This window comes from Euphorbia lathyris, chromosome 8 (assembly GCF_963576675.1).
Source record: "Euphorbia lathyris chromosome 8, ddEupLath1.1, whole genome shotgun sequence".
Lineage (NCBI taxonomy): Eukaryota > Viridiplantae > Streptophyta > Magnoliopsida > Malpighiales > Euphorbiaceae > Euphorbia > Euphorbia lathyris.
Window position 1 is genome coordinate 16,078,997 of NC_088917.1, and position 10,391 is coordinate 16,089,387.

At 35.8% G+C, this 10,391-nt stretch overlaps 1 protein-coding gene across 1 annotated transcript; it reads left to right on the forward strand.

The window, feature by feature from the left end:
- The first annotated feature begins 290 nt into the window (after nucleotides 1–290).
- On the forward strand, nucleotides 291–5,670 carry LOC136202336 (DEAD-box ATP-dependent RNA helicase 15). The gene is made up of 12 exons (XM_065992894.1): nucleotides 291–450; nucleotides 636–755; nucleotides 1,113–1,213; nucleotides 1,691–1,863; nucleotides 1,965–2,196; nucleotides 2,326–2,444; nucleotides 2,982–3,038; nucleotides 3,116–3,300; nucleotides 4,190–4,334; nucleotides 4,431–4,514; nucleotides 4,598–4,661; nucleotides 5,342–5,670. The coding sequence occupies exons 2-12, from the start codon at nucleotides 640–642 to the stop codon at nucleotides 5,350–5,352; spliced, it is 1,287 nt and encodes a 428-aa protein (XP_065848966.1). The 5' UTR covers nucleotides 291–450; nucleotides 636–639; the 3' UTR covers nucleotides 5,353–5,670.
- The last annotated feature ends 4,721 nt before the right edge of the window (nucleotides 5,671–10,391 follow it).

A 10,391-nucleotide genomic window follows, 5' to 3' on the forward strand; every position in this document is an offset into this window, starting at 1 on the left:
GAGGGTAAATATGTGTATTAACCCTTTTTACTTTGCCACGTAGGATTCATTTTAATTTGTTGGCAGTTGACGTGGCATGACGTGGCGTTCCACGTGGAACGTCGTTTGTGCCAAATCATCATTCCGTTAGTGTGGGGTATATCTGTAGGGTTGTGACAAGTACAAGGAGATTTTAGTGGGTTTATTTGACACAGGGGCATATGTGTTTTTCCGAGAAAACACGAGGGCAAATATGTTTATTAACCCTTTTCTAAACAAGAGGGACATTTAGGGCAAAGTAGTGGAAAAATATCTGTATATTTTGTGTAATTGGATTTCAGCACCGCAGTCGCAGACCTTTGTCTCCTCTCTCTCAAAATCGTTTCTCATTTCTTTAAGCTCGCTAACTATTTTGCTTTGCAGACTCTTGAAATCCTAATTTCTTCACATCATCATCTTCTTCTTCATCAGGTATGCTCAGCACCATCCAATTCACGATTCTTCATTTTATTCAATGTTTAATATATCGTCGTATAAACCCTAACTATTTTTTTGAAGTTTGTTTCGAAAGATCTAATTATGTTTTTGGATCTTATAAATGGAACTCCTCGTATTTCCGAATCACTGATTTGAGATCTACTTTTTTTTGCTTGTAGAGCTATGGGAGAAACAAGGGACAACGATGCTTACGAGGAGGAGCTTCTCGACTACGAGGAAGAAGAAGAGAAAGCCCCCGACTCCGTTGGTGCCAAAGTCAATGGCGAATCCGCCAAGAAGTAAGTAGTCTTCTTCCTGCTGCTCATTCGGACTTCAGATGTTCCTTCTGTAACTTGATATTTTGGTCCTGTAGCGTATTTTGGCAAATTTAGTAGCTAGGGCCTCTAGATTTGTGAATTTAGAAGAAGTTAAAAGAGTGAAAGAGCGTGTTTGCTTAAGCTATGTGGTTTTTGAACACTGACTATTTCTGTGTGGGGCTAGATCTGTTAGATTCAGTTTGGTTTGGAAGCTGTCTATTATTTGTTTTCCCAATTGCCACATATGGCTTTTTATCTTGACCTTTTAGTCAACTTTTGAAGGGGGATTTCAATTTATTCCTTTCTAATTTTTGAAATAAATTTACTTGCTGTGTTCAGGGGCTATGTCGGAATACACAGTTCTGGATTCAGAGACTTCCTTTTGAAGCCAGAGCTTCTCCGGGCTATTGTGGACTCGGGATTTGAGCATCCTTCTGAAGGCAAACTACTGACTCTTCTATTTCAATCATGGATTTTTACTTATTAAACTTGCAATTTTACATCTGTTAATTACAACGTTTTTTGCTTATTTGTTTTTGGTTTAAAGTGGAATTTATGCTTATGGTTGGGATAAGCTACTTCCTTTAAGAGTGTGCTTATGATGTTGTGGATTATGCCTTTGTTGACTCAAGGGAAATCTTTTCTACAAAGCATTTCTGGAAATTTTTATGATCTTCTGGAAATAATTTATTTGAAGATAATGGCTTAATATGATTTTTTTTTAATGCGTTTCTATTTTCTCTTTATGCTATTCTGCAGTCCTAAATTATGCCAGCATTTTACTTTTCAGGTAATATTACACTCTTGATTTTGGAGCAGTATACTGGTTTGGTAAACCTTTGAATTAAAGGATCAGAGACCTTATGTTTTACTTACCAAAGGTTCCTTGGGTACAATTTTTTTTGGTTCTTCATCAGTTCAACATGAATGTATCCCTCAAGCCATATTGGGAATGGATGTCATTTGCCAAGCTAAATCCGGGATGGGGAAAACTGCTGTTTTTGTTTTATCTACGCTGCAGCAAATTGATTCGACATCTGGCCAAGTTATTGCTCTTGTTCTATGTCATACTAGGGAGTTAGCATACCAGGTATCTTTCAATTCTAAAAGTTCTGACTTTCATTTTATTGTCTTTAACTTCATGATGATTGCATTGTCTATTCCCTGATTGATAATTCTGTGCTTTGATAGATCTGTCATGAATTTGAGAGGTTCAGCACTTATTTACCAGATATCAAGGTGGCTGTCTTCTACGGTGGGGTCAATATCAAAACTCATAAAGATTTATTGAAAAATGAATGCCCACATATAGTTGTTGGGACACCTGGACGAATATTGGCATTGGCAAGAGACAAAGAACTCACTTTGAAAAATGTTAGGCATTTTATCCTTGATGAATGTGACAAGATGCTTGAATCACTTGGTAAGTGTTAACTGCTCTCGATATCACATCCTTGTTCCTTGTGTTCTAGTGAAATTATTGTGATTATTGTTAGTGCTCTTAATTATTAAGCTCCAATATTGCTTATGGTAATCCATATGTTTTCTGCAGACATGAGGAGGGATGTGCAGGAGATCTTCAAGATGACTCCTCATGATAAGCAAGTTATGATGTTTTCTGCAACGCTCAGCAAAGAAATCCGCCCGGTTTGCAAGAAATTTATGCAAGATGTAATGTCCTATGGCCAGTTCTTTAATTTAGAAGTCTTATCTTTTTAATAATGCCCGATTTCTTGAGAAGTCCTGCAGATTTTGAGGATTCAGCTGTTATTCATGAGTGGATTCACCTCTCTTTTAGTGTAGCTTCACTGGTCAGGAGTCCTAAAAATGATGCTGAATTTCAAGTGCTTGAAAAGCGTCAAGTGTGGGTGTGGGGAGTGGTCTGTGTCTTTTTTTCTTTGTTTTTAAGTCTTTTTGGTTTTTATTGGCTTTACTATCTGAGTAATTTACTATGGTTGGGAGAGAGAGAGAGAGAGTGCAAGGGTGAGGAACATTGTAAGAGTTGGATAGGGTTTGTAACAAATATGAGAGTTTGTCTTGAGCGGCAGCGGCAGTTGTTTTACCATAAGAAATGCATCTGCCAGGAGACGTTTCAGATGGACCAGAATCTTGTTCAGGGGATGTAAATCCATCAGTCATTTCCTTCTGGATTGCATTAGCCTGAGGAAGGCTGCTAATATGATTTCCTGTGACATTTGTTCCTTTCAGCCAATGGAAATTTACGTTGACGATGAAGCCAAGTTGACCCTGCATGGGCTTGTACAGGTATGAACGTAAATATTGTTATTGTGTTTATCTACTAATTTCCTGGCATCTAATTACATGAAAAATTTAACTGGCAGCATTACATCAAGTTGACTGAGCTGGAGAAAAACCGGAAGTTGAATGATCTTCTTGATGCACTGGACTTCAATCAAGTAGTTATCTTTGTCAAGAGTGTGAACAGGGCAGCGGAGCTGAATAAGTTACTTGTGGAGTGCAATTTTCCTTCTATTTGCATACACTCTGGCATGTCCCAAGAAGAAAGGTTGATAATTTTACGCGTGGTCCTATCGCTACTAAGGATTTATCCTATGTTTTTGTTTCTAAAAGTTGGCCATGCAGCTGTTATTTGTCATTTGTTTTCTTTTTATCATAGCTATTGTTTCTGATTGGTTATTTTTCCTTTATCTTGAGATTGTTTATCATATCAAAGGATTGGTCTACATTGTTACTCATGATATATCCCTAGAGCTAAATTCTAGGGATTCATTTAATTGCTTCAAACTTTATTTCTCTGACTTAATTTCCATAATGGCATGTGAAACTTAGAATGTCATGATCTCTTTTACCTTGTTTAGCGTATTCTTATTTTTGTGTGTGGAAGGAATAGGATCACAGTACAGTGATATTTATTGAATTATTCATTTTGTATCTTGTGTACATGATCATTTATTAGAAAGATTTAGCTGTATGAGCTTTTATTCAGATGCAATATTCAAGGTATTCCTTCCAACTTCTCCTTACTAGCATAAGGTGCATTTTGATAGCCATTGTGATTTGGATTTTTTCTTATGCACATCTCCAGGTTCTCCTCTAAATGCTTGTTTATACAATAGCTGGAGTCATTTTTTACGTTTTGGGATTGGCTGTATTTTATTTTCTTCTCTTTTTAGTGCCATTCAGCTATATTATGTCCCCACATGCGCTTGTTAATGATTCTAATGAATTGCTCTACTGATCTATGTGGTTTAGTTAGAGGCATTATTGTGAAACTGATGGGCTGCTTACTTGTAACGAGTTATGATGCATTTTGTAGTTCTTCTAGGTGTTATACAGGGCTCTTACACATAGCAGTAAATTACTATGAGATCATCTTTCTGAGTTATACCTGAGGAGTCTCTATGTATCAAACTGAATCGTTTTCTGTTATGTAGGCTAATGCGTTACAAGGGATTCAAGGAAGGCCATAAGAGGATTCTTGTAGCAACAGATTTGGTCGGTCGAGGCATAGATATTGAACGAGTTAACATTGTTATCAACTATGACATGCCAGACTCTGCTGACACATATCTACACAGAGTAGGCCTAACATAACTTGTTTAATGAATTGCTGTCCACATTGCTTTGTGATTGATTATCTCTCTTACTGGTATGTTCTGCTTGTTGGATTGATAGGTTGGCAGAGCTGGTAGGTTTGGTACTAAAGGTCTGGCAATTACATTTGTTTCGTCTGCTTCAGACTCTGATGTCCTAAATCAGGTTCGATATCTGTCTTTCATCTTTGATCTAGCTGGTATGACTTTGTTGCTTAAGTTTATCTTTAAAATTTTGGTTAATTGCAGGTTCAAGAGAGGTTTGAGGTGGATATAAAGGAACTTCCTGAGCAGATTGATACATCTACATATAGTGAGTTATTCTCCTGTTTGGATCTGATTCTTGCTGCAAAATACTATGTTTGTCATGAAACTAATTATCCTTTTTTAATCTGAGTCAGCTTATCAGAAATTTTGGATAGTAGTTTTCACGAGCAGAAAAAATGAGAAACCAGCAACATTTCTTGTGCTTATTTTGCCTCCTGGTCTCATGGGCTTGGTGCTCTTTGTTTTCTTATCAGAATTAAGTGAATGTATATTCTAGGGGTGCACAAAACCAAACAGAATAAAAAACAAGAAATGCTGAACTAAATTGTAGTTCGATATTCATATATAATTACAATACAAGTAGTTTCACATGATTAAGTACTATAAAAAATATTGTTTAGTTCTATTATAGTTTCAAAATGATATTATTAGTACAAGGTAGTATGCTGAAAATTGATGTTAAATGCATTATTATTAATGTGGGACCACAAAATTTTAATAAAACGCCGTTTAATAAGTTGTCTGTTTAGTTTTTGCCGAACCAAATCGATTTGTATTTGGCCTGGTTCCAAAAATGCTTGCATATTTTGGTTCTGTTGATGGATGAGCTTATGTTTTACTTGTTTGGATCATTATCAATATTGTTTCATTCTCTACTGTTGCACATATTGGCTATCAAATGGGTGTTGGCCCTCAGTATTGATGTTATTCTGTTTTATACTGCAGTGCCATCTTAGGTGGCTGTTGGAAACACGAAGGTCAATGTCTTGACGGCAAAACTATTCTTGCGCATGAAGCCTTTTTGATATGTACTTTTCCAATCATGTATGCTGTTCTTAGGAGACAGAATGTCCGTTTGATGAACTTCGCAGTGCCTGAAGTTTGGACTCTGAAATCGCGGCCACCCTGCGCGTGTGAATTGGGTAGATTCATTAAATGCTAGGTTAAGTTCATGTTATAGAAGTAATCCAGATTTAAAGTTGACTTTAAAATGGCCCATATATGAGTTGTGTGCTAACTATTTGACTGATGGAAATTTTTGTTTTCCTTCATTATATCCTTGTCTATCTATTTGTGATAGGTTTAGTTCTATCATGCACAAGTAGTATATTGCGGGGTGGCTACAATTAATTTTGGAATTTGGCATTGCGAGTCTTCGGATCGGTGTTGGTGACTGCTAATGTCAAATTTTGACTTCTCAAGTACATCTTTTATGTGTACTTTATTTATCAGTTGCTTGAAATTTCATAATATGGACAATACAAGTTAAAATTAGCAAAAGTATATTTCATTATTTTGATTTTAAATGCATGTTTTTCTAAGCTATTATATTATTCTTTTTCTTTGCACCACAAATGTTACTTTACCATTTATAAGCTTAATTACATATCTTATGTTTATCAAAACATGTTATTGATATCAGATGAACATAAAATAGTTCTTGTGTGCCATGAAAGGAAGATCACGTGATCACCCATGAACTAAGATCTACATGGTGATGGTGCCTTCACAAAAGATCACATAATCGCCCAGCATATATATTCTTGAGTTGCATGACACAGATTTGGCTAGAGACCAAGCAGATACAGCATGTTGCTCCTGATCTCGTAAATAAATGCTGATTCTCACTTCAATAAAGGACTAAGTGGGTTGTAGATTTTGGCTTAGTGGAAGCAAAAGTCTGCCTATTAATAGTTACATTTCATGATTTGTAACAACCTTAGTCACTCTAATTGTATTATAAATAAAGTGAAAGGTACAAATTCCATCATTAGAGCTCAAGTGTATTATAAATAAAATGAAAAATCTCCAAGGTATGTCTTAAATTGTTAGCTTATTATTGACAACTGTTTCTCATTTTGTTCCTAGAAATTCACAGTGGTGGTGTCGGTTCTCGATCCTTTCTTTGAGTCCTTTTTTTTTTGTCTTATTGTAGCCTTATTTATGGATTGACAAGATTTAGTCACATCAAATTGGGGCGGTGAATGTGGACTAATAAAAAACATGACTTGCTTGAATAGTTCAGTTATCTTTCCCTCCTCTAACGCACATTCGATGTCTAGATTCTAGGAGGAAGCAGAAGACGAAGCATGCTGGCTCCTACATGCCCATAACGACCATGAATTGAACTAGATCGACAGATTAAGTTGTCGATGGATAAACTTTGTCGACACGTCGTCAGAAATGGAAGACAAGACAATGCTGATATCCTAGGATCACAAAAACAAAGACTCTTAAACAAAATCTCTAAGCAATCGACGAATAACTTCAGATCTGTCCAAGAAACTGTCAATATAATGCGATAAGAGCACACGTTTTGCAATGAGGGAAATAAAGGAGAAATTGGGGATAATTGAAGAAACAATTAGGCACGTCGGTAGATCTGGGGGTACAACTTGTTCTATAGGATGTTGCACTGTTTGCAACTGTCGACACCACCTGGATGGATCCTCAATTTGCTGACCTAAGGGGTACGATGGCCGGTCAAGGGAAAGAGAAGGTTTATGTACGATGGTCGGTCAACGGAAAGAAAAGGCCCCCCCATAAGATGCCACATATCAAGGACTCTAGCAAGATCGAGTCAGAAAAGAGAGGAGTGACGCCCTTTTCCAAGTAGGAGGACCTTAGACTTGAATTGTAGAAGACCCTGGTACAAGTAAGTTGAATCCCGGTCCATAAGTCATAAAGAGAAAAAGGAAGAGATTAAGCCGAAGCTTTTAGATCGATGACCTCATAAGGAAAGGGGTACCTCGAAAGAGCTGGAGATTCCGAAACCCAATATAAGGCAATTCGCAAAGAACTCAAAGAGCTCAATCAGTTCAAACCAACATAACAGTATATGTACTCAATAAGTTAAAGAAATCTTCCCATATGTTGTAGGCATGAATTGATTGACCATATCTTCAACCAGCCTTCCCATGTACTTAAGCATTCTTACTATCCCTGCAAATATTAGGTTCACATAAAAAGGAATCATATGAGTTCATAATCCCTAATATTAATAATATTTGCAAATAAAAAGAGCAAGATCTATCTCTCTCAGCATCACCCACAACAGCATCACGAAGTATATATTGCCCTAGGTTAAAAAAGATAAAGACCAGAGATCTACTCTTTTCAACGATAGGTCTGAAAATTCATAGATCCTTATTCCAGCTACTGAAATGCACATACGCAAGAGTAAATCGAATGAGGAAAAGATAGATTAAGAAATAATGAAACTCTAATACATCGAGGAACGAAGTAAATATGGCTTACCATTACCGTGTTTCGACCCAGTGATTTGCATGTAGAAAGCAACTGGAGATAGCCAAAGAGAGGGGTGAGAGAGATGAAGACTGAGCTGCGCGAAACCTAGTTAGCGATTTGGGATGAGAGGGGTTTATATATGAAGTTGAAATTTCAGTCAAACATATTGAGCGCCTTAAATTTGATATCAGTTTTCATTGGCGCGTAAGTGAAAATATCATTGCCGTTTTTTTTGTTTTCTGAATACAATAAAAATCATTTATAACAAGTGTCATTTGATGATTAAGTAAATTTTGACTTAAACGTGCGCTTTCTTTAGATGACAGAGTTGTGTCATCGGAAAGCCACATGTGAATTGAGCTGGTTTACATTTACGCTTTCATATGACATACTTTTAGTATACTGTCATGAAAAACAATCAGACGACACGAAAACAAATGTCTGTCATGTATCTTGTGTCATGTGAAAGAAAAAATGACATAGTGATGTATTTACTTATACTAGGAAAATAATGAGCGGGACCATGCAAACACGAAAAATAAAAATTAAAAAATGATTATTGTCGCAACCGGATTTTCCGGACGCGAGCGCTGGAGTTTAAAAATCTAGTTAATAGTTCTTCTATTTTAAACTATTATTTAGAGTCGCCACTAATCAAAATTGCGGCGTGATTGGACATCGAAATTGGGTGAATTTTAATGATAAAGAGAGGTTTGCGAAATAGAGATTTTTGGTCCGTTTGTCGGTTACGTGTAGGGAAGAAAAACTTGATTAATCACCCTATCCCGCCTAGATATTGATACTAAAAGATGTGATTTTTGTGTGAAATTTATTTGATTTATCTCGATTTTATTAATACTTTTCTATGTATCTATTCTTATAATGTAAGCGTATAATTTTATTAATTTCGGTAACGTCTAACTTACATTTCTATGATATAGACACATAAATTAATTCATTTTTCATTTGCAATGTTTTTATAACGTCTAATTTATGTTTCTATGATATAGGCACATAAATTAGCCCGTTCTAAAGTTTTATCGTTTTTGCAATGTTTAATTTATGTTTCTATGACATAGGCACATAAATTAGTCCATTTTAAAGTTTTTATTATTTTTGCAACGTCTAATTTATGTTTCTATGACATAAGTACATAAATTAGTCCGTTTTAAAGTTTTATCATTTTTGCAACGTCTAATTTATGTTTCTATGACATAGACATATAAATTAGTCCGTTTTAAAGTTTTATCATTCTTGCAACGTCTAATTTATGTTTCTATGACATAGACACATAAATTAGTCCGTTTTAAAGTTTTATCATTTTTTGCAACGTCTAATTTATGTTTCTATAACATAGTATTTTTTGTAAGGTCTAATTTATGTTTCTATGACATAAGCACATAAATTAGTCCGTCTAAATATTTTTATTAGTTGCTTTTAACCCCATAACATAGACGTGTAAATTGAACCGGGCCAACACGTCAATACGTATAAGTTAAAAAAAATAAAAAAAAATCTTTCATTTTTCATAATTTTTCAAATAAAAGGCCGTCAATACAATTGTGTATTTCTTGTTTTTGAAATATAGGGTTACATTTTCATGGTACCTTTGATTAATCTAGTATATTTATAGAAATGTCAACAATTTAGTTTGCATAGATCATCATAAAAATTGAATTCCATTCAAAAGCCAATCCCATTAAATTGTCCTTGCCCAACTCATTTCTAGGAACCTTCCAAATCTTTCCTATATATTCAACTTTCTAGGAAAACCTAAACCTTACCTTCAGTTTCTACTCAAACCATACGCCTCCCACTTCCCATTTTCTTCTTTGCCCTTCTTAAACCTCTTCATAGTTCTATTTAGACCTTCAATCTTCTATTATATGATGCGGGGCATCTCCTTGTGGGATCGGGTCCGTACGAAGGAAGTCGGAGGAAGAACCAATCACGAGCAACAAGCGATTAAGGAGGCCCAAAACAGTGCCACACAACAGCTCAGGCACGCTCCACATAGTTTATAGCACGTTTCGCGTAAAGTTTGGTTTGATCCGGAGAAGAGTTCAGCAGCCAACCTACGTTCCACGTAGATTTGGGCACGCTCCGCGTAGAATGAGTACTGATCCGGAGAAGAGTTCAACAGTCAACCTACGCTCCGCGTAAAATTAGGCACGCTCCGCGTACCTTCACTTTAAAGAACTTGCTCCTTACTCCAACTTGCTTCTTATTTACAATCCTGCCACTCCTTATTTATACCTTTGCCACTCCCTTATTACAACCCTACCACTCCTTTATTTACACCCATGCCACCATCTTATTATTACCCCATTTTACCCCCTAACCTTACTCTTTAATTAATTATGTATGTTAGCATTTTATGTAATTTTATTTTAGGGTTTTAGATGATATAAATTCATCTCTTTGTCATTGTAATAGTTAACTTTTATCAATATAAAATATATCTTCTTCTTCATTGAAGCTTGTTAAGGTTTGAAACCTTTAACAATGGGGATTTTATTATTCCTAT

What these genes read in the sequence shown, in the direction of transcription:
- LOC136202336 (XM_065992894.1), top strand. Translation starts at nt 640, where the DNA reads ATGGGAGAAACAAGGGACAACGATGCTTACGAGGAGGAGCTTCTCGAC. An exon ending in CTGACACATATCTACACAGA is followed by an intron (nt 4,335 to 4,430) that starts GTAGGCCTAACA and finishes TTGGATTGATAG; the next exon opens with GTTGGCAGAGCTGGTAGGTT. An exon ending in ACTCTGATGTCCTAAATCAG is followed by an intron (nt 4,515 to 4,597) that starts GTTCGATATCTG and finishes GGTTAATTGCAG; the next exon opens with GTTCAAGAGAGGTTTGAGGT.